Source organism: Mya arenaria, chromosome 2 (assembly GCF_026914265.1).
Source record: "Mya arenaria isolate MELC-2E11 chromosome 2, ASM2691426v1".
Taxonomy (NCBI): Eukaryota; Metazoa; Mollusca; class Bivalvia; order Myida; family Myidae; genus Mya; species Mya arenaria.
The window spans coordinates 905,279-930,290 of record NC_069123.1 but is presented as its reverse complement, the minus strand read 5'-3'; the positions used below and the strand labels follow the sequence as shown (position 1 = coordinate 930,290).

General features: G+C 35.5%; 1 protein-coding gene across 1 annotated transcript; it reads right to left on the bottom strand.

The window, feature by feature from the left end:
- Positions 1-342: 342 nt before the first annotated feature.
- Positions 343-24,621, bottom strand: LOC128220709 (uncharacterized). The gene is made up of 16 exons (XM_052929209.1): positions 24,225-24,621; positions 20,308-20,470; positions 17,207-17,331; positions 16,308-16,388; positions 14,178-14,283; positions 12,092-12,139; positions 11,875-11,914; positions 11,001-11,178; positions 10,546-10,647; positions 10,147-10,223; positions 6,615-6,729; positions 5,174-5,215; positions 4,626-4,692; positions 4,037-4,209; positions 2,734-2,823; positions 343-1,809 (listed from the first exon to the last, which is right to left on the bottom strand). The coding sequence occupies exons 2-16, from the start codon at positions 20,436-20,438 to the stop codon at positions 1,538-1,540; spliced, it is 1,647 nt and encodes a 548-aa protein (XP_052785169.1). The 5' UTR covers positions 20,439-20,470; positions 24,225-24,621; the 3' UTR covers positions 343-1,537.
- Between the last annotated feature and the right edge of the window lie 391 nt (positions 24,622-25,012).

Here is a 25,012-nt window from a genome sequence, read left to right as displayed (position 1 = left end):
ATCTACTGGTAATGACCAACATCTATACAAAGTTTGCGTACCTTAGGCCCAAAAGTTCTCTTGTCATCGTTTGGACAAGGTTTGGCATATGGCATATGAAAAACTATATATCCTCGTTTCTTCGAAGGGGGAGGGGTTGCAGGGGGCATAACCAATAATTTCCGCGAAATTGAAACAAATGCTTATATTGTGTGTATTATTAAAAAACGAATCGATGTCATGTATACACATGTTTATGTAACGAGCATGGTTTCGTTCCTCATATTTTATTCAATTAAAAATGAAGTAAATTACAGAATGTCATAAAATTTTAAAATATCACACAAGTGAATACGGCGACTTGTCATTCAATGTGGCACAACAGAATAGATTAATCAATACATCAATCAATAAATAAATACATCAATAAATAAACATGTGAGGTCTTTGTAAATTACCAAATATACAATACATAGGATCCATCTTATAACCAAGCGTACGAACAAATATTATTAGAACAAGAAGATTGCTTAAATACTGCTTAAAGATCACTTATTGAAGTAACATTTTTATTTCTAATTACACGCTAACTGTTCGTTGTCAAAATAAATAATGTTCATTCAGTGTAAGATTGTAATATATTTCACCGAGTGAGCATAAAAATTTATATTACACTTTTGGTGTTCACTAGGTGAAATATATTGCTATCTTACACTGAAATAACATTTTATTTTATCTCATTTATAATATAATAATAATGATAATAATAATAATATCTTAAAATTGAAATTAAAAGTAATTTAATTACACTTCAAACGCGCCAATCTGTATGCGCACGTAACGTCATTTCGGAACCGAGAGCGGGCTTAAATTTCAAAACAGTGAAAAATAGCAGATTGATATTTTCACGGTTTGAAGCAGTGAAATATCAGTTTTTATTTCACTGATTATTCTCTATAAACCACCAGAACATACATACATACTGGGAATTACCAGTTCAACAAAGTGATCATACGATAAGATCGTTTATAAGTGGTGATAAGTGGGTCTCAATGCACTTTAAGTTCCAAACATAGCTGACATTCAGACCTTAAGTAAAGATGCAAACATTTAAGTAAAGATGCAGAACTCAGAGTAAATAAGCAGATATCTAAGACAACATGCAGATATTTAAGTAGCGATACATATATTTAAATAAAGATGCAGAAATCTAAGTCAAGATGCAGAAATCTAAGACAAGATGTAGATCTTAAAGGTATTATGCAGACTTTCAAGGTAAAATTCAGACTTTTAAATAAAGAAGCAGCCTTTTAGTGAAGATGTAGATATTTAAGTTACGAGGCAGACATTTAAGCAAAGCTGCAGATACAGATATTAAGTAAACATGCAAAACTAAAGTAAATATGCAGACATTACAGTCAAGATTCAGTCATTTCAGTAAATATTTAAGTAAAGCCACGGACATTTAAGTAAAGATGCAGGCAATAAAGTAAAGAACCCAACATTTTGGTATGCCGAAGTTTCAAACTATGTTAAGATGACGACGTTTAAGTATACTTTACCGCGCTCGTTTAATTCGTGTTACAAAAATACCGCTTAGACAAAAATACACCGCGGTAACACTAAATAGTATAATGTAACCTAGCCCTATTTTACAGTCTACGCTCTGAAAGTAGTCCAGTATAAATCCGCCAACGGGCGTGGCGAGAGCGTTTGGCAAAATGAGCGCTTGGTGCCACACGGCAATATCTTTGGCTTTGTCACGATCCTTAGGCAATACATCCATTACTAGGGCGAAATCCACGGATTGGAAGGACCCAAATCCTATACCTGTAGAAACATGAAAGACACATTAGTGATCGAAATAACATTTGTCCAATGGGGTTGCCATAATTTTCAAATACGCCGTAATTTTGATTTGATAAATCAGCAATCAGCCTGTGTCCATTTAATCCGGTGAATCGGTCGATTTAAACAGTGACTGGGTCAATAAACAAAATATAAGGTCGACCACTAAGCTGGATAAACGTCTGCCAAAAATGGTTATGCTTCTTAATTATCAAATTACGCGTTTTGTTATCACATACAGTGTGTTTATAAGATAGACTATATATGCTTAAGTTAAATAAACATTATGTGCCGACCAGTTCTGTCCTGTTCTGATAATACGTTGTCGATTTAATATTTTGTCACATCGCATGTAAGAATACGATGATTTAACACATGGTATTTGGGAAAGAACAGCCTTCTATGTTCGAACATTCGTTAAATTTAGAAATATATTCAGTTGTCTCACGATATTTACATTTAAATACAATCAATAGTCACTGCTCGAGTGTATTACAGTCGAAACTTGCTATGTCGAACTCTGTTATCTCGATGCTTCTGTTATGTCGTTTATCGAATATTTAAGGTTGAGTTATAGATATGTTTTGTTTTTCGGATAAATCGGATTTTCTTTATCTCGAAGTGTTTTCCCGATGACCCAACGACTTCGAGATAGCGAGTTTTGATTGTATTTCAATCACGAGTGTCGTAGTGGGTGACGTAGCTTTGTTTTACCACGTTTTCAAGAACAACGTTAAATGACTTGGCGTATATATTAGTAAATAGCGTTGTTAATAATCTCCAGGCTAGTTATTGAATTATCAAGCTCCGCCTACTTATTATCGTTCCAATATGGTAGTAAATGTACAGACGAAAACAAAGAATAAAATCCCCAAACATAAAACAACAATATCACCATAAGCTCACCGAAGCAGAATGCTGTGACGATGGCAATGTAGAAGGCAGACTTTCCTGGCAGGAGGATCATCACAGATATACTTACACTCATTATGACAGCTGAAACATGCAGTATTGCAAACATTAAACACACCAAGTCGGGAAAGAGGATATTCTGTTCTACTGCTGTCTTTTAAATAGAGTTCAATTTTTCGATGAATCAAAGAAAAACATTCCTTCAAGCATGTACGATGTAATACTTAAAAAACAATACGTTTTTGGTAAATTCTAGCATATTGATATGGTGTCATGCCGCTGGTTGGTCAAGTTTTAAGGGGCTAGACACCAGGTTAAAGAATAGCAAGAGAAAAAGAAGTTTGTCAAAACTTAAATTAAATTGACAGCGCTGTGTACAACGCAGTGAATCTTATTCACTGATGTATCATATCGCTTTCGACACATGCATCTTTCGCAGTTTTTGCGCATTTTACCAATTCGAAAATAACTGCGGTTGCCTTCTACATGAAATCCAATTTGTTTAAAAATAGGGTCAGTATATTTATCTGTACTAAAAAACAGATGTGATTTAAACTGGGTAATCGGTATACGCTATTTTAAAAAGGGAGCACAGATGAGACATCCACATGGTAGTTGTAATTATTAACCATTTTAACCAAAGGCAAGTAAAATGATGTATCATCGGCCTCCTACCAGCTTGCATCGACAATTATATGCCTGTTTTTGAGGAAATACTGTATTTGCCAGTTTTTTTAACCATCTGTCTAGCCCCTTTAAAATAATTATTTTCTTTCGAGTTTCCACTTTGCCTAATATACCTGACATTTCTGAACTGTAGTCCATAAGAACTTAAGAGCCTTTAAACGCCTAGTTTAAGGATTTTTTTTGCATGATTATCCCCTGCTGTGCATCTTCTGCTAATTGCACTGGTGTCACAGTAAGGGCCTATTTCCGGTGTATTCATTTATTGGCTCAGGGCCATTTAGGGTCAATTTCTATAATAAAACTTCTAAAACTACACAGCAGGATACTCAGATCGGAGATCAAGGCATAAAGATCAATCAACAGAGGTTGTGTACTATACAGAGTTGTTGTTGTTTTGTTGTTGTTGTTGTTGTTGTTGTTGTTGTTGTTTTGGGGGTGTTTTTTTTTTTGGGGGGGTGTTTTTTTTTTTTTTTTTTTTTTTTTTTTTTTTTTTTTTTTTTTTGGGGGGGGGGGTACTTATAGAAGGCTTAAACTACCCTTTAAGTGATTAAGCAGAGCACCAAAGCACATAAAACATCCAATTTCTCGAGTTATAGACAGTTTCAATTACCTGCTCCAATGACTATCGGTTTTCGGCGGGATGTTCTGTCAGAGATGATACCAAATACTATAGAGCTGCAGGCGGCGGCGAATAACATGGGCAACAACATGATGGCGACACAGGTGGCGGCGGTCCAACAGTTGGGCAGATACACCATGTCATGCAGCCAGTATTCCAGGAATCTGGAAACCGATATGAGAAATGTTCATTATTCAATTCATCTTGCAACGCAAAAATAGCATTTAGGTATCGCTTTAAAGAAGACTATGAAAGAAAATGTTTTTGCAACAACATAATTGAGGCCCAGGTAGCTGCCGTCAAGCAGTTCAATAAGAAGACAATGTTGTGAAATATTGCATGAACCAGAAATACACGAAACAGGTAACTTCAGAATTTGTTTCACATATAATCAAAATCCGGCAACACCAATCCATTGTTATGTTTTCTGTTGTTGTTGTTGGTGGTGGTGGTGGTGGTGGTGGTGGTGGTGGTGGTGGTGTTTTTCTTAATAAATCAACTTAAATAATATTCCTTTGCGGTGAATTTTTTACCTTGATCTTTAACTTGTACTTGAATTTTCATAAAAATGGTGATTTACCCTGTGACTGTGGACACACCTTGTTGCATGAGGAATCTGGTTATGAACACCCAACGAAAATCATGCTCTGAAATAGAAGAAATGTACACTATTATATCACATCTGTTTTAAAAAAAAAAATATCAAGATATTGTCATAGCATTGGTGTCGTCGGCGTCGTTGAGCATAAAAATTTAACTAGGCCATATATCAAAATATGTTTAAAATATTCTCCTTGATTTATGCAAGTCATGAAACTTGGTATACATCTGCCAGATCCAATAAGCACGTTCAAAGCAAGATCAATAACTCTGACTATCAGAACTTTTGAGATATACCGTATTTGACTGTAAAATAACAGACAAGCGCTGTCATTCAATCTACGGCGCTCTTGTTATATAGACGTATTGATGTCATGTATAGAGGGGAATTAACAGCATTGTCATTTGAATTAGCTATTATAATATGTGACTTTATGGATATCAAATAAAACACATCAAATAATTTATGAGGTTGTGTATTCATTTAATACCAAACAAAGGGTTTACGAATGTTGTATAATGTTTTACCTCTTAAAGGGTCCCAGAAACCTGTGAATATTGCCATACAACCTAAAATATAAGATGATATTATATACTCTTATGCAAATATCAATATCTTATCAATTATTTTTTGGTTACTTATTGGAAAAAATATCATGTTTATAAAATCTTATTCAGGCATCATTACTTTCTTTGACACTCCTTCAAATACAAATAATATTAGTCATACAACATTATACACATTTTCACAGCTGTTTCCAAACTATTTAAAAAGCAAACCATGATGTTTATATATGCCAATAATAACATCGTGTATGCTTTATTATTAAAGTGACATTTGCCATTATTAACAAGCTGCCATTTGGAATCAATAGAGGTTTGTTCATAAGAATGATAGTTTGCAGTTTTTGTATTGTTTTTGTTCTGTCAAATATATATTGTTTCTACAAACTTGACCGAAACCAGTTGTCAAGTTCTTAAATGCCAGTTTGGACATTTACCAAATATGAACATATATTATCACATAACACGTTCTTTGGATCGGTCCAGTAAAGATCTAAGTTGATCGTAGGCTTAGTTTGATAGTGTCATTACTTTCCCACATGTTTGTTTTAATTAGAAATGTAAAAGCTCATTGCCTATACGAAAAGGGAAGCAATCGTTTCACTCAAACGTGCCAGAATTGCCAAAATCTACTTCAAACCTGACACACTAGAAATACGCCCAAACAGGTAAACATTGCACTATTTCTTAACAACTTATTGCATCATATGTTTGCTCTTCTCGTTTGTCGTTGCGAAAATTGTGCACATCTATCAACAAATTGTTTAGGGTGATCTCGTAATTAATTTGTTTTAATACTTTTACGACCTGTTAACCTATAATAAAACCTCAACAGCCTGCACATGATAAATGTCATGCCTTAATGTCGAGTGTAACAATAACAAAGCCCACACATACCAGATATGTCAAAACTCTAAACACTTAACATGGAAGCCGAAAACAACACCCAAACAAGCCATAAATGTAAACAATTCTTACCTAAAGATTCTGAGCAATGCCATTGATGTCAAAACTCCAAATTCTTAACAAGGAACCCGAGGGCTACGCCTCAACAAGCCAAATATTTAAGCAATTTTCGCTTAACAAGGAGTGAATTCTTCGCCATGCCAAATGATGTCAAAATTTTAGAGACAAAACAAGAAACCCATGGCGACGCTCCAACAAAGCAGAAATGTAAAACAATTAACCTTTAAAAGGAGTGCATTCTTAGTAATACGAGAAGTGCCGAACCGCGTAATTCTTAACAAGAAATCCAAGAGCGACGCTTCAACAAGGTAGAAATGAAAATAAATAAATAAGTGAAAAGGTGTTCAGTTTAGCAATGTCAGAGACGTCTATACGCTAAATATTTAACAAGAAACAAAATAGTGACTTTCAAACAAGGCAGAAATGTCAACAGTTCTACCGACGGGTTCCACCATGTGTTTTCCCTGCTCCTCGGTCGTCGTGAAGATTGTGATGAGGAGTGTGACAACAACTATCGAAATGGAGATTGAGTATGCCCCTGGAACACCGATATGCTGAAATATCACAACAGACAATATGGTCTTACATCATCAGTAGATATACGCATGACATTCAAGTTGCCCACCACCGTGTTGGACATACCAGTACTAATTCTGGCCTCATTCAGCCAAACAACATCTCACATAGAAAGGTTTGCTAGATTATCTCGGGCCTTTAGCCTTGAACAGCTTAACCTGAATTTTGTAAAGATCATCTGCTATATGGTAGAACAAGCCGTACATTGTTATAACATTTGGGTAGCTGTTACTCTCTCAGGCTTTGCTTTGGATGTTGGTTGTGACCTTTACCTTCGTCTTAGTGTTTCAGGACAAATTGGGTCATCTCATGTTCAGCTCGCTCAATCAATAATGTTGATAAGAGTATTACTGAATATTAAGATTTTTTCAAATGGATCACATAACATTAAGAAGTGAAGCACTACAATAGGGTACATTGGATTTGCATTAAATTCATTAACAGCTGTTTCAACGAAGTCTATATTGTACATTTATATTACGGCAAGCCTAATTGCAGTTAATGCAAAATCTGTACAAATCATAACCTTAAGGATTTACCAGGAAAATCTTCGATTTTTTTTAACAAAGATATTGAGAGAAAAAATGTCATTTTATTACTTGCTTTAATATATGTCTCAGATTACAGCTGTCAGATTCCCCGAATAAATGATCGTATATCATCAGCAACTTTATAGTATGAGGGATCAAAATTTTAAGACAACTTTTTAAGTATTTATGTTATGCGTTATGCTATTAATGACATTATGTACATAGTAATGGGCTCTCTCGTACTGAACTCAGCTCATTATTTAGAGGTTAATATACGGCGCCGGTGTGCCGTCTGTCCATAATGGCAGACCTGGTCCGTAAAATAATGACAGACGGCACACCGGCGCCGTTTTTTAACCTTTTTATTGCATATGTTTATTTTTATTTCAATTTTAAGAGAAACAAAACATCTCCTTTACTCTACTATAAGTATTCATTGATTGTTTAATTGGACAATTATCAAATATCGCACCGATTGACCTATGACGTAGTTATTGTATTCGTGACGTCATCAGAGTCATTGTTTTCTGGGTCAAAATTGTTTGGTGTGGAATGATAAATACTGGATAAATTTAAGATATTTCCTAAGGTAAGGTCATTTGAAATATAGATATGCTATATATCTATAGTATGTTTAAGCAACAACAAAATCACACCACCACGTGTTTGTGTTTTAATGAATACTATTTGAAAATGTATTATTTAGCGGTTTTTAAACAACAAAAATGGATGACTATATGTCAATGCAAAACAGTAACTTGGGAGTTATATAAATGTAAGGTACGATCATGTGATGCAAAACGCCACTGATTGGTTTATGTATCATTTGGTCGTGGATTACACTAGACATCGTTTACTAATACTAAAAAGGCAGTGGAAATGTTGGTACAAAAGGATGTATCACTATCAGACCACAGTGACTTGAAGGGAATGTGCTGAATTTTGACCTCTAAAAAAAATTAGTGAAATTTTACCTAAAATAACCCAAAATATATATTTTTTTCTTCAGATTCATCAAAGGGGTCACTCATACCAACTATCTAGCATAAATAACTATGAATTACGGCACTTTTACAAAGTCAGAAAATCTCGATTTGTCTAAATAGACTAAAGTGAAACAACTCCAATTTCATCGAAATGTGACAGCTAAGAACAACATGCCTACAAAGGCACCCAAACGAAAAGTTGCAACAAAAACATGCAGCCAACATGCAGATAAAACTTCAATCTTTCATTTGCAACCAATATTCTCACCTGAACATGCATCTAGTTGGAGAAATTTGATAAAGTTTCTGAAAATATCGCAAAAATATCTCAACACAGACGTGCGTTCTGTTTTGCAAATAAACCAGTCTATTTTTTTTTTAAATATTGTATTTAATAATACAATCAACCTTACTAATACGTCATCAATTACCTTTCATTAATAAACGAACAAAACAGCCTTTACTCGCGAGATAATGGGTAAATTAAAAGAAAAGAAAAAACACATGCAGGTTTGGTTACATTACACTATTACTTCTTCCCCGAATTCGGCTACCACGTCTGCTTTATGAATAAATCAGTTGAACCAAAAAACGTCCGCCCCGTCGTATTTAAACATACTTTAGCTGTCATTTCCTTTTAAAATAATATTTTCTTGAAGTTTTATCCACAAATGAAGTCGGGGGATACAGGTATTACGGCAACCCCGTTTGCCATATTCACCATCCCGATCAAAAGGTACACGCAATATAACAATTGCAATTTTTCTTCAATTTAAAACGTTCAACATTTTTCATTTTAACACCTGGGTTTTAATTCATAAGATATAATAATTTAAACGAGCTGTAGTCATATAAACTGATTTATTCATGAAGCAGACGTGGTAGCCGAATTCGGGGAAGAAGTAATAGTGTAATGTAACCAAACCTGCATGTGTGTGTTTTCTTTTAATTTACCCATTATCTCGCGAGTAAAGGCTGTTTTGTTCGTTTATTAATGAAAGGTAATTGATGAAATATAAGTAAGGTTGATTGTATTATTAAATACAATATTTAAAAAAAAATAGACTTGTTTATTTGCAAAACAGAACGCACGTCTGTGTTGAGATATTTTTGCGATATTTTCAGAAACTTTATCAAATTTCTCCAACTAGATGCATGTTCAGGTGAGAATATTGGTTGCAATTGAAAGATTGAAGTTTTATCTGCATGTTGGCTGCATGTTTTTGTTGCAACTTTTCGTTTGGGTGCCTTTGTAGGCATGTTGTTCTTAGCTGTCACATTTCGATGAAATTGGAGTTGTTTCACTTTAGTCTATTTAGACAAATCGAGATTTTCTGACTTTGTAAAAGTGCCGTAATTCATAGTTATTTATGCTAGATAGTTGGTATGAGTGACCCCTTTGACGAATCTGAAGAAAAAATATATATTTTGGGTTATTTTAGGTAAAATTTCACTAATTTTTTTTAGAGGTCAAAATTCAGCACATTCCCTTCAAGTCACTGTGTATCAGACAGGTATAAGCATTTTGTAAGGTAAGATTTCGTTAACTTTGGTATTATTTGTTATTTTAATTACTCGCTAAATAGGGACTTGCAATGCAAGCAGCCTTTCTCCGGCCATGTTTGCGTTGCTAATTACGTCGAACTCTGCCGTTACCTGTTCAGGTGCGCGATTTACCGGAAGTAGTCTCATTATGGATTTTTGGCACACCTCCAGGTGTGCCGATTATGGATAATTGGCACACCAGGCATTACGGCGGTGGAACCCGGTCCGTAATGACCCTCTTTCGGCCTTAAATGTTACTATATATAGTAACATATGCAATAAACACTTATATTTAAAAGTCATTAAAATTATTGTATATGTGACGTTGTTCTACCGTAAATGACGTCCCTACTGCTGCACCACTGACGTTTCCAATCAGAATCATTGCGGCCATCACTCCTGAATTTAATCCTGAAAAAAATAAAATGACAATATGTTGCCATTAGATACTTAATTTAACTGCAAGTGCATCATTATGATGGAAAAATTTTAGTCTGGGGAAATCTGTGATAATTTCTCTGATTATATTCCTTTTTGGTAAAAAAATGTTTCTGAATTTAGACACACATTTTGCAGGCTTTTTCTGGGAAAAGGATTAATGTGTCATTAAATGTCGTTCCGATTTAAAAAAGCAATCTTAAGTATGTCTAACTTGAGATTATTTATGTTTTTTGTTCTCCGCAGAGGAAAGTAAAATTGGCCTACAAAAAGGACAGCGATGACGTCATCCTACCTCGTTGTGACGGGTGTGATTTGTCCGCTATCAGTGCGTTGTATGGAACTGTTACCCCCGCAAATGCTGACGTCACTATCAGGTAAAATACGATGAATAGGGCTGAAAACAATAAGCATTTATAACAATTTGCATTACAAATTGTTAAAACTTTTGACTTTCTTTAAAAAGACATTTGGTTTTAACGAACAAACGAACGAAGTTTGTTTTAACATTGAACTTTAAGTTTTGAACAGATTATTGCCGAGGACAGATATGAAATCCAAACTATTCAAAAATAGACTGTTTAAAATCTTGAGAAAAAATCATTCTAGCCATTAAGTCCGTTTGAACTCACACGCATCGAAGATATAATGTATATAAAAATTTCTTGTCAAGGTATTTTGGTGTTGATAACACAATACCTTCATTTTACACAGCAACATCAAAACAAACAAAGCCACGGACGTTGTTACCTATGCTGCCGGAAGTAGTTTCCTTTACACCCTCCCCATCCCCAAAGGAGTTGTGCTGGAGGACGATGGAGTTTGGCTGCTGGGCGCCCTTGCTGGTGTCGGCCGCTAGAGGGCTCTCCGTGCTGGAGTTCCAGTAAGGGGCGCATCGTAGGGCGACTAGGTCTTTGTTACAATGGAGCTGATTGAAAAAAATAACCATGGTTAAAGTTGGGCTAATTTGATTTCGGTTTAAACTTATAGAACAACACTTGTTTGTGGTTTATATACCTATAGGCTGATGAAAATCGGGTTCATTCTAGACCGTTCCCTGGGGTTGATCCAAAACATTTGAATGCCAAAACAACGTGCCCCTGGTACAAATCAAGTCCATGAAGTCTTGAGAGATATTCGCTCTCGGTTCAAAAAATCAAACGTCAGTGCACACAGGGTTAGGACACAATTTCAATGACGTCAATTCCAAAATGACGTTATGTGCGCATACAAATTGACGCGTTTTCTAAAAAAGTGTAAATAATTGACTTTTTACTCAATTTTAGGCATTTACATAATAAAAAGAAACAAAACTGTTTGTTTCAGTGTAAGATAGCATTATATTTAACCTCGTGAGCACTAAAGCGAATAGTTCATCCTTGGCTACGAAATGTATCCGAAATATACACTTTGGTGCTCATTCGGTAAAATATATTACGGTCTTTCTCTGTAAAAAATCATCCTCTATATCTTGCGGATTTATGATGCGTATATCATGAACAGATTCCTCATTAACTTGACATCATAAGATCAAAAACATATATTCAACAAATGGACCTTTTGTGAAGAAAATGGATGTTAAATGAACTAATTAAAGATGAAACGTCCAAGCTTTTTTACTCACTTTTCCCGTTTTGTTATTATCGGTCCCTCTGTTGAGTTGTCTGAAAACAGAAGTAAAAAAAATCATAAAAACAAAAATCACCATTTATGTTTTATAAGTTGCTATGGCAATACAGTCGCGCGATGACGTAATTCATTTAAGTTACAAAAAGTGGTTTAAACGAACAAACCATTTCAAGCAAATGTAATTATGTCAAGACAAATAAAGGTATATTTACGACAGTGAAATTTCTGGGGAGCTGATTGCCATTCCAACTAGTCCTACACTGAAAGAAATGACATGGTATAATTTAATAGTTTTTTCTCATTTATTTAAGTCCGATAATGAGTAAAGCTGATAGTTTACAGAATCAAAAAAGGAATCTGTTATCTAGGTAGAAACCTGTTCTGTGTTTTGAAAGGCCATGATTGGGATCGAACCATAGGGCAACGCCCACCCTTAGTGATGCATAATTAACAAATCTGCATGAAATTGTCGTTTAACAGAAGTAACTTAATTTCCGCGAAAAGCATGTGTCGTCTGTCGGCAGCGCCAAATACAGCGCCAAATATTGTCGAGTTAATTTGATACCAGTTTGAATAAATGGACCTTTGATCTCAAAATAAAAATGAGTTTTCTACTGGTCAATACTAATAGTACATTTGGGACCCTCATCGCTTGGGTATGAAACATGAAAACCTTTTTTCTACAAAAGGTAACCATGACATGAGCTACAGAACTAGAAAGTCATAGTAGTCACCTAATGACCATGACATGACCTTCTGAACCCGACAAATACAGGGGTCATTTCTGACCATAACATGACCTTCTGAACCCGACAACTATAGGGGTCATTTCTGACCATGACATGACCTTCTGAACCCGACAACTATAGGGGTCATTTCTGACCATAACATGACCTTCTGAACCCGACAACTATAGGGGTCATTTCTGACCATGACATTACCTTCCGAACCCGACAACTATAGGGGTCATTTCTGACCATGACATGACCTACTGAAACCGATAACTATAGGGGTCATTTTCTAAAAATGACATGACCCTCTGAACCCGAACTTTATAGGGGTCAACTACTGACCATGACATGAACTACTGAATACGAACTCTACAGGGGTCAACTACTGACCATGACATTAACTACTGAATCCGAACTCTAAAGGGTTTAGCTTCTGACCATGACATGACCTACTGCATCCGAACTCTATAGGGGTAAACTACTGAACATGGCATTACCTACTGCATCCGAACTCTCTAGGGCTCAACTACTGACCATGACATGAACTCCTGAATACGAACTCTATAGGGGTCATCTACTGACCATGGCATGACCTACTGAACCCGTAATATATGGGGTAATTTACTGACCATGACATGACCTACTGAACCCGAAACATATAGGGGTCATCTACTGACCATAACATGGCCTTCTGAAACCGTATCTATAGGAGATCATCTATTGACCACGAAATGACCTACTGAACCCTAAATCTATAGGGGTCATCTACTGACAATAACATGACCTACTGAATCCGGATCTATAGGGATTATTAACTGACCATGTTATGACCTACTGGGACCGGATGTATATGGGTAATTTACTGACCACAACATGACCTACATAACCCGGATCTATAGGGGTCATCTACTGACCACAACATGACCTACATAACCCGGATCTATAGGGGTCATGTACTGACCATAACGTGACCTACTGAGCACGTATCTATAGGGGTCATCTACTGACAATAACATGACCTACTGAACCCAAAATTCATAGTGGTCATCTACTGACTATGACCTGACCTACTGAACCCGGATCTATAGAGGTCATTTACTGGCCTTAACGTGACCTACTGAGCCCGTATCTATAGGAGTCATTTACTGACCATGACCAATGTGCACACATGTACGAATTTTCAAACTGAAGAATATGTCACAAGTAAACGGTTCATCTAGCTAAGGTCACCATGCCATTGACCTTTGACCTTAAAATCATTAGGGGCATCTACTGATCACGACCAATTTGCATACACAGTCTAAAGACTGTAAAAGGTTATTGAAAAGTAATTTAAAGGTAACGAACACTTGACGTCGACGACGTGGACGTGAACCACGACGCTGGTTACAGTGATCCCTATGTGTTTGACATTCTCCTCATGCGACAAAAATTAAAAATACCCTTTAATCATTTTTTAAATTCATTTTTTTTCACCACTGTGTCAGTCTTTATCACAAATTTCACATATGCATGGAATACGTTTGGTGAAATGTGTTGCCAAACAAATGTATTTTTTTTCTCTCACCATAACGCTATAGACGCAAGGAACATGACAGGTCTACGTTTGCCGAAAGTGAACGTGGCTCTGTCACTCTGCATACCGATGAGGGGTGAAACAAAGAACGTCACAGCTGAAGTGGATACAAGTATTATCTCGGTTGTATTTTAAAAACCATTTAGTTTAGAGTCTCTCTGTCAAAATTAAAGAGATTTACAATTGGCTCATCAACAAAAATAGGCAAAAAGTACGAACATTTTTGAAACAGTAAATTTAACTAGTCGTAAATCTTACGCCGCTAAAGAGTGCTCAGGTGCACCCTGAATGTATGCGATCAATGTTCTTAAGATATTTTTTATTGAAACACAGGTAACGCCCAAAACGAGGTTACGCCTGTAAATTCACGATTATAAGTCTTACTATATATATATACTTATATATCTTCATTGTAACGGTGCCCGTGTTGGATATAATACGCACAAAAATTATACATAATGAGGAAATAAATGAATAAAACAAAATATATAATTTTAAGCCTTACTATATATATCTTTATTGAAATGGGCCCGTGTACAAATTATACGTTATGAGAACATAAATTAATTAGGCTCATATATATTTATTAGTATTGTTTTTTTATTTCCAACTCTTTCACCTATATTCAATATTGCTTTATATTGCTTATCAAAACGTGCAGTTTGAGTTTCAACATATCTTATTCAACATGTATATCACACATTGCAGCATTATATGGCATACTATTATTTGCATGATATATTGAAACGGATTGAACGAATGCAAAGCTTATAACGCCAAACAAAAAAAATCATTGTTTCCGCTTACATTTCCAAAAAACAGGATAGGTATGTAGGCGTAACTTTTTTTACAATTTTCATTTTTATGAGAACCGGTATTCTGTACCAAAACCGAACTATATCAGGTAAAATCACTATTGCACAAAAATATGAATATAAAATGATCAATGTTAACATGTTAAAAATCCTCCCTACGGCAATATAGCCTATGATCGAGAGGAAAAATAGGGTCGGTCGGTTTAGTATAAACTAATATTTTTTACACCTTATGTTTCTCTCCGGAAAAAGGCAATTCGTAAAAAATACACTTAATAGTAGATTTATGTAGACGGCATTTGTTTATCTTATATAGTCAATGTTTATCTTATATAGTCAATGTTTATCTTATATAGTCAATGTTTATCTTATATAGTCAAATATCCACACCAGTATTCTGTTTATAGAATGTAATTTCAATGCGCGCATTATCAAATCACAAATTATGTTCGTAAGCGTTATCAGTATTTTTTAAATTCTGTTTTCGTTACCATTGTTACCATTGGCATTGTTTCTTAACAACTGATGAGAATGACTGGAAATATCTCCCAGAAGCGTATTAGCAACACCGGTTCAAAACATTTATTGCTAATAACAGAAATATGCAGATAACCGTTAACATAAGAAAATCGCTCAGTAACTTACGAAAAAGACTGTATTTTTATACAAAAGACTGCTGACAAGAGCGAAAAACATCTCAATAGAAGTACGAAAATCAAGGATGATTTGATTTACAATTCTATAGTGCTTTTAAATCTAATTCAACGTCAGTTTAGCAGACAACTGTCAATTCTGAATGCCCAAGAACGTACTAAAAGAATGATTTACATCCCTCCAGTAGATATAATGACTCTGTGGCAAACCATTAGAAATCACTTTTACAACTTGTGGAGGTGTAGATAAGGGATTTTAGTAGATGAAAAAAGGAGAAGAAGAAGAAAAAAAAGAGGAAGAAGAAGAAGAAAAAGAGGATGAAGAAGAAGAAGTAGAAGAAGAAGAAAAAACAACAACAAAAAGAAACGAAAAGAAAGGGGAGAAGAAGGAGGAGGAGGAAGCGGAGGAGGGGAAGTAGGAAAAGGAGGAGGAGGAGAAGGAGAAAGTGGAGGAGGAGGAGGAGAAGAAGAATGAGGAGGAAGATGAGAAGGAGGAAGAGAGGATGGACGATGAGTAGAAGGAGGAAGAGTGAGACAAGGAGGGAGAGGAGGAGGAGGAGATGAAGGTGATATGTTCTTGAAATGCTTGACATTCTTGACATGCTCTACAGCATGAGATAAAAGGGATGGTTACCGTTGTCTAATATCTTTACCTGCCCCACATGCTACCATCCCTCCAAGCCAGCGACCCTTGGCCGCCGGACCCACCAGTGACTGGATCTGTGCCGGAACAACTGGAAATATAGAATATATGAAAAATTAGTGTGATGTTATATTTATTTCGAACGGAGTAATGATAACTATCGGATGATACTTAAGCTATAAACACAGGAGTACGGGTGTCTGTATATATGAGCAATGCCATATAATATTTGTAAAACAATGATTCTCTTCGTCATAACTATCGTTTTATCATTGTATATGACAATTTATTTTATCAGAGATGAAATTGAAACTTTACTTCAAATTATTTTCCTTATATTGCATGTTCTTAGGATCAATGACAAGTCATGGATAGGAAATAATACATCTTAATACACATTGAAGCTTTTCTGATCGTTTTCAGCTCGTCTGTGTTTGAAAAAAAATGACGTATTGTCATAGGCTTGGTGCCGTCGGCTTAGGCGTCCTAGTGCTAAAACCTTCACTTGTCTGGTATTCAATATTTCCCTTAAGTTAATGTTATGGTCATACATCATTGACTTCATTCACATTGTATGTCAATTATTAATAATTAAGTAATCCGATTAGTTACATCGATATTAGATTCAATTAAGATCAATAGTAAATACCACCACCAGACACTTCAAGAAAAATCAAGATTTTCACATGAATGCAATTTTGTAGCAAAGCCCTTAACATTGGCTTTACTAAATGCCTGTTGTACCTGTTGATAGTTTGAAAAGGACATTAAAAACCCGTACATTGGCCATTACTTACTAACCATTCAAGATATTTACTCTTGCTTTAAAACATGTAAAGTTATGCCCCTTATTGCCTTATATAGACGAGCGTTGGTATTCGCTCTTTGCCGCTCTTGTTAAATGCATACCTTCTACACCCATGAGCAGAAACATGAGACTCAGTCCAAACCAGGCTATATTGAGACAAAAGATTCCCCGCTTGCTGAGCACTGGAACGGTCTCTTCTACCAACACAACCTCGTCACATTCCTCTCTGAAAAGATCGGATACTTCCGTTAAATGTCGTTGGAATATCGGGTATTTTCGTTAAATGTCGTTGGAATATCGGGTACTTCCGTTAATTGTTGTTGGAATATCGGGTTTTTTTCGTTAAATGTCGTTGGAATATCGGGTACTTTCGTTAATTGTTGTTAGAATATCGGGTATTTTAGTTAAATGTCGTTGGAATATCGGGTACTTCCGGTTATTGTCGTTGGAATACCGGGTATTTTTGTAATTTATTTTTTTAATGAACAGTAAAATATAGATTTTTGTGCATGAAAGGAGTTTTTAGTATTGGAACTTGTCCTTAAGTATCGTATTTGATCGTTCGAAATAGCGGTAAATATCAAACACCATATCATCATCATCATCATCATCATCATCATCATCATCATCATCATCATCATCATCATCATCATCACCACCACCATCATCATCATCATCATCATCATCATCATCATCATCATCATCATCAACATCAACAACAATAACAGTAACAACAAAACACCAACCAACAACAACAACCGATTTAACAGTCAACTCAGGAATTTCCATTCTGAAACTGTTAAGTCAATAATGGAAAATGTAAAGGCATGGCAGTCTTAATATCGCTTGATATTGCTTGGAAAGAGGTGACAGGTGTTTCCTACTTCATATCAAAGAGACGTTGAACAAATAAATGGTGAATAGAAGAATGGTGATCGATAAAGATATACAAATAGTCTCCCTATGAGTGACGCAGGTTTCTTGAAATTGTATATTCGTACGGTAATGTAGAATCCACATGTGTTCAGTTCTGTTTAAGACTCTTGATGCACGTATCATGTTCAACTAATAAAAGACAGAAATAAACGTCGGAATGAGATTTCTCGAATAGATGACAACTCTGTGAACTATTAAAAAATATAAGCCTTTATAAAAAAAATCTTTATAGTTAATAGCTACGTGGCCACAAATTCCCCCATTGAAAAAACGCCAAAATATCACTAACATATTTTTATATCTGCACAAATCATATGCTTTTTTATCATTTGAGACAAAAGAGTTGAACATAAAAATGCATTAAAATTAAAACGTTTCTTTTGTGCATCGATCAAGACTTTGAACCTTAAAATTTTGACCCTCAAATGATGAGTGACTTTCAAGGGCCTAGTTTGATTACAATACCGTGCACAGTGGCGGAACTAGTGGAGGGTACAAAGGCCCGTGCCCCCCCCCCAGGTTGGTCGATAAATGAAGCTAATTGTAACCTTAATTTGATACATAAACAGTTTAAACGCTGATATATATATATATAGACACATTTATATAGTGTGTGTTTTACGGTTGTGCGCCTCAGTTATGCATTCCAGGATCCGCCACTGCCGCATGTAAAATGAAGCAAGAGGGCAAATGATCACCTCGGTGTTGGAATCTTGTTATATTTATTCTGGGACCCTTGGTCAAAAATTCTATGAGCGATATCGTATATAGTACATATTGTCAAAAGAAGTGCTGCGCTGTAGAAAATATCACCTAGGAAGAAGTCGATCCTATGATTCTAAATAATTATATGGCACTCGAAATTTCTTAAGCAATGCTCTCACACCATAGACACCTTATTGTTAAAAAATGAACATCCCCATCCAATGCATAATAGGGCACTTAGGAAGCGCGAGAATTTATTAGTACAAATATTGGGCGTGCGTGTAAACAAAAAAACAACACTATGTTCGAACACTAATTCCAGATATGTTATGTTAGTAATAGCACTTCGGAGAAGCTTGTCAAATTTCAAAGTCTTTGATATACGGCCTTATTTTTGTATACGCTTTTAGATATTAGAAGATATTTTGTTAACACAGATTCTATTACTTTCAAAAGTGTACAGAATTGTACAAACATCTATGGTGATGTTGAGGTGACATGCATGTTTTTTCATTCATCTAGAGGCCTCGACTAACTTAGTTGTGGTCATGAGATAACTTTGTTCTCCCACCTCAGATGAGTAGGTCCAATAATTTAACCATGCTAGATATTCTTATCTTGCCCACGGGCGAAGATAAAATGCCCGTATGGAACTCCTTTTACCACATTGTAATAACCTCCCTTGTTGAAAGGAAAGACCGATTTGACTATTAACATTAACTAGATCACTGCGCGTATATCCATGACAACCACGTGCTATCGCATGTCCATACGCAATTATTTTCACTAAGCAAAAAAAGAGTTCCAGCAAAAAATACATTTTTACTTAATTTTGTTTAACTGAGGTGGGAGAAAAAGCATCTACCATAGCCGCTCGTATAAGATAGGTTCATCCCGACCCTCGCGCAGTGTGTTTTGCGGAAACTCGGTAAACCTCGTTTCCGCAAAACACCCTACGCTCGGGTCGGAATGAACCTATCTTACACTCTCGACCATGGAAGATACTTATAGTCTTTGCACACACGGCCTCACGGAATTTGAACAAAATGAATTTGACAGAAAGTATTAGGAATGGTGTATTCTCGAAGTAATGAAATGTTTAAACTGCCAACTATATAAAATGGGTTTCTATTCATTATCACATTTAAAGTCGTTATCAAACAAAACAGATATCTGATAACCTTAAGCAATTAATTCTATGAACACAGAACGGTATACATGCTGGCCTCCATGAGGGCAGAAGGATGCTACAACAAAAGGACAGTGCATGTGAGTTTGCTTAGTGTAAACCAAGCCGGAAAAGTGGGTTTTCTCCGGGTACTCCGGTTTCCTCCGCAACACAAGACCACATTCTAACGCAACATCGTGCCAACGAGAGTGGCTTAGAATAAGCTATCATAGCTTCCTTCACAGTCGTTGTTATGGTTAAAGTAAAAGGACAGTGTTCAGCACCTTACTTAATCTAAGACCCTAAATATTTATATATTAGGGTAATAAAGAAAAACGTCAAAACATTAAAACAAACAGAACAGTGCATTGACAAAAGTGTGAGTGTGATCACCTAGGTGGTGTGTCCTCTGTGTACCGTTTCGGGGAGCCCTGTTTGTCCACAAAGGCGGTGGTCATGTCTCCTTCCTCCTCCCGCTCATCACTGGTCGGACTCTCGCCGCTTCCGGCGGGACTCGACGCCATTGTCAGAGTCCGTCTTTGCGTCTTGTAGGCTCCTGGAATAGGTATAGACCCTGTAATTGGATTAGACCCCGTAATTGGTTAAAACTCTGCGTGGACCAATAACAGTTTACTCCCACGAACCTGTAATTAGACTTTTGAAATGAAGAACTTTGCAAGAGATAAACACTGGGGAACGTTTGGCAAAACTTGATAGCTGTTATTGACGTTGTTGTTAAGATTTAATTATTGTTTATAAGTTAGGTTTTTTGTGATCGTTATCTTAATAATTTATTTAGCAAATTGTATAAAACTTTGATACGTGAAACAAACGATATCTCTTGGTTTAAAACATAAATAATTTGATTGGCTAATATAAATTATTTTCTAATTTTTGACCAATCAGCAAATATTTTGATAAAGTTGAAAAAAAAACACCTAACGAATCAACCATTTTTCTACAAATGGAAATTGTTCATTGTTTAAAGATATTTACAGTTAAACAGACTGACAAGCAAGTATCAAAGCTTAACTTCGAACTGTTGAAGGCTGATAATGTATATACTAATTAAATATGCGAATTGAGCCTCCATTCTCTCAACATATAGCTAAATATACGGAACATTCTCTACATACAGGTTAAGCTCTTTATATAATGGCAGTATAATGCCAGCAACATATGATTTTATAATGCCCGTTGCAAGAATTTCTATGACACTCTCTTGCTTCTGTTGCCGAATGTTCGTTGTTCGCTTTACGCTCATCAAAGCAAATTACACCGCCCTTATAAGAATGGGCAAATAAAATAGGATAAACCTTTGCCGTACTTTCTTGTACCGACAAACCTTCTCCTTTTGAGATGTTTACATAGTAATATTGGTTTTGACTCTATTATGGATATGCCTAGTATATCTCCATTTACTTTCTTTTCAAATTCAATTCATCCCTCCTCATAATTGCACGATTTTTAGCTACGGTACAGACGTTTGGGGAGACATTTGCTGAGTGAGTACATGTACATAAAAAGTTTCCATATCAATAGCTGTATGCAGTGTCAAATCTACAATTCATTGTTATTAATAGACTGTCTCATTCAAACTGACACTGCTGCTTTCATAATTTGGATGTCATTGATGTAGTTTCTTCCTTTGAATGATCACTTTTCCAAAATGCACTCTTCAAAATTACAAGATGGATCGGTGATGATAACACTGCATCCAATGGATACATTTGGGAATCGAAGCATGCGTGTATAACAGTTATAAATATTGTACTAGTCCACGATTCTGGTCCAACGCGACTTTTGAGAAAAGAAAACCAATTGAACTGGTGCTAGAAGGGTAGAAACAGTGTTGCATTGTTTTCCTGTATTTTTCGTTGATACTCGCTATGCAATTCATGTATGTTTTTTACTTGCAAAGGATTGCTTTTTCAGAAAGTTTTGCTCTTAGACCAGAGGGAATATATTTAAATGTTTCACGTCGAAATGTCTTACTGGCTTATATATTTGGCTTGTGTTGTATAATCAGAAATAACTTCTGGCAATATTATTTGCCAGCCAGACAGGAAAAATCCTTTAGAAATATGATAGATTCTTCTGACTCTTAACTTGCAAAAGTAATTTGTACAAATTATTTATGATGATGCAATTACATTTATTTTGAGGTGATATCATATCTAGGATCCCTTCCTAACACATAATAAATGCAAATACATCTTTAGAAAACAAATCAGGCCTTATTCGTAACAATTGCAAGCGTCTGCTAATTCAATAAAAGATACTTATGTTATGGGAAATTCTAGCATATTGAATTAATGACAGTAAAAACAGCGTTACACACAAAAACACGTTAATAATTGATACCCCGGTGTCAGTTACATCTCTGCTGTTGACTTTGACACAACAACATTGTGAGCTTTTCGGAATCTATAGTTTTTGGACCATCTTCAGTGTCGAGAGAGAACATTTGTCTCCATCTTAAAGCTGCACTTTCACATATTTGCCGTTTGACAACTTTTTTTTATTATCATGTATGTTATGTTTGCATGTCTTGGAATGAGCCATTTTTGCGTAAATATCTGCAAACCAGTGATATAAGACTGCTGACAAAAGATGTTACGGCTAAAAGAGTTGTAAACAGTTTAAGATAAATGCATAAAACATCAGCTTTTGAACGAAAATATCAAAATCTACGATGATTTTTTGTCAGCAGTCTTATATTACTGGTTTTCCTGCTTTTTCGCATAAATTGGCTCGTTCCAAGACAAAACAAGTTGTCAAAACTTTCATTCTATGAGAGTGCAGCTTTAAGTCGAAATCTGGTGCATGTATATATGTATATATTCTGCACAGTAATCTCATCATGTTAAATGCAATTTGCATATATACGTTTATGGGGAAGAACTATTTACCATTTAGTTCCCCATTTCTATTAAACATGGCACTTGCACAGGGATTTAGACGGCTTAACAGATACCACTTAGAAGATAAATGTTTCCGTACTAAAAACATGTGTGACAATTTAAGCAGGTTAGGGGATAAACCCCTTGCCCTATGGTACGCGAGATTCAGGGCCTGGCCTTGACGTACTCGGGACTCAGTTTCTGTACGCAATACGCAGAAAATATATTCTTTTTTAATTCGATACGCAGCGTACTTAAAAGTTAACAATTATTGATCCATTGAATACCATACAATGATTTAGAATGAATCATTGAATTATGAACAAATGATTATAAACTATACTGTGTGGCAAAAGAGCGGTATTCAATGTCTACCTTCATTGTTTTATTTATTTCGAAAAATGCTAGACCTTACATAATACCAACATATGATCTTATAACAGTTACTAAGAATAAAACGAATATGATGTTTTGAGTGAGAAATAAAATTCACATTACAATGAACAAAATAAATAAACACTATACAGATAACGATGGTATGAAAAAGCATTTTGAATCATTCTGTTTCAGCTTTGGTTTAAACAATATTTATTATATATATTATGTATATTTAGCAAAGACATAAATTATATAAATGATAATTAAGGATTGAGGAGATGGCTAAGAGCTAATATTTATACCTTAATTTCTCATTGTTTTAGCTTTGAAAGCGACTTTACAGGTTTTCATGAATGTTTCTCCTGCTTCGTACTGATTTTAATTTGAACAAAACAATAACCTGCTTTTGTATGATAGTTCAGGGTAAAGCAAATAACATATACTTTTTTTAGATCAATATATGTGTTTTACATTCTTGTACACCACAGTGATGATGCTATGCGTACATTCTTGTACACCACAGTGATGATGCTATGCGTACATTCTTGTACACCACAGTGACGATGCTATGCGTACATTCTTGTACACCACAGTGACGATGCTATGCGTACATTCTTGTACACCACAGTGACGATGCTATGCGTACATTCTTGTACACCACAGTGACGATGCTATGCGTACATTCTTGTACACCACAGTGACGATGCTATGCGTACATTCTTGTACACCACAGTGACGATGCTATGCGTACCATTCTTGTACACCACAGTGACGATGCTATGCGTACCATTCTTGTACACCACAGTGACGATGCTATGCGTACATTCTTGTACACCACAGTGACGATGCTATGCGTACATTCTTGTACACCACAGTGACGATGCTATGCGTACATTCTTGTACACCACAGTGATGATGCTATGCGTACCGTAGATGTATTATTATAAACCCTCTGATGAATGAGAATGGTGTTTTAAAACTAAACTATGTTATACGATTTGCTTTACTTATTTTGTAACATTTTCTTACCTTATATAGAGTGATCTTAATCCTACTCCATTGTCCAAAACAAACCGACAACAATAAAAGCAAAGCAATTATATCCTATGGAAAATAGGCCAACAGCAGTAACACTTTACTAAGACAAAGTTGAGCATCGATGCTTTTATGTTCCGACTATCAATAATTCATCACAGCTAATGTTTCAACGCTCCCGATATCTGCATGATGAAGCTGGTTCAGACTTAAACAAAGAGAATATAGCTGAAAAATAGCTTCATCTGATCAATTTTTAACGAAAACTGCAGATTATCAAATTTTGTGTTAAGTGGAATAATTATATTTTTAATGCGGATAGTTCACTGAATATGTATATATTTCCCTGTAGTGTTACATTAATGCTTTACCAAACAATATTACATGAAAATTTCTCTTAGTTTCTATCTGACATAATTACACAAAAGAAATGTCGTTAGCAGTCAACAAAGATCAAGAAAAGATATATAGATAAAACATGAGAAATAGCGCCATACAGAAATACTGGATTATAGAGAGACAGATGTCTACTATTGATTTGCTGGCTCAACAACGGCGTCTAGTTGTTAACAAAGTAATAAAGCCACTTCCAGAATTCCCGATACTCTTTATACCGCCATGCAATTGGATCATGCTCGGCTGTTCTTTAAGGCTGTACTCTCACAGATTGACCGATTTAACAATTTTATATTGTTTGTCTTGAAATGAGCCAATAATTGCGTAAATATCCGGAAACTATTGATATAAGACTGCTGACAAAACATAAGATCGCAGTTTATCAT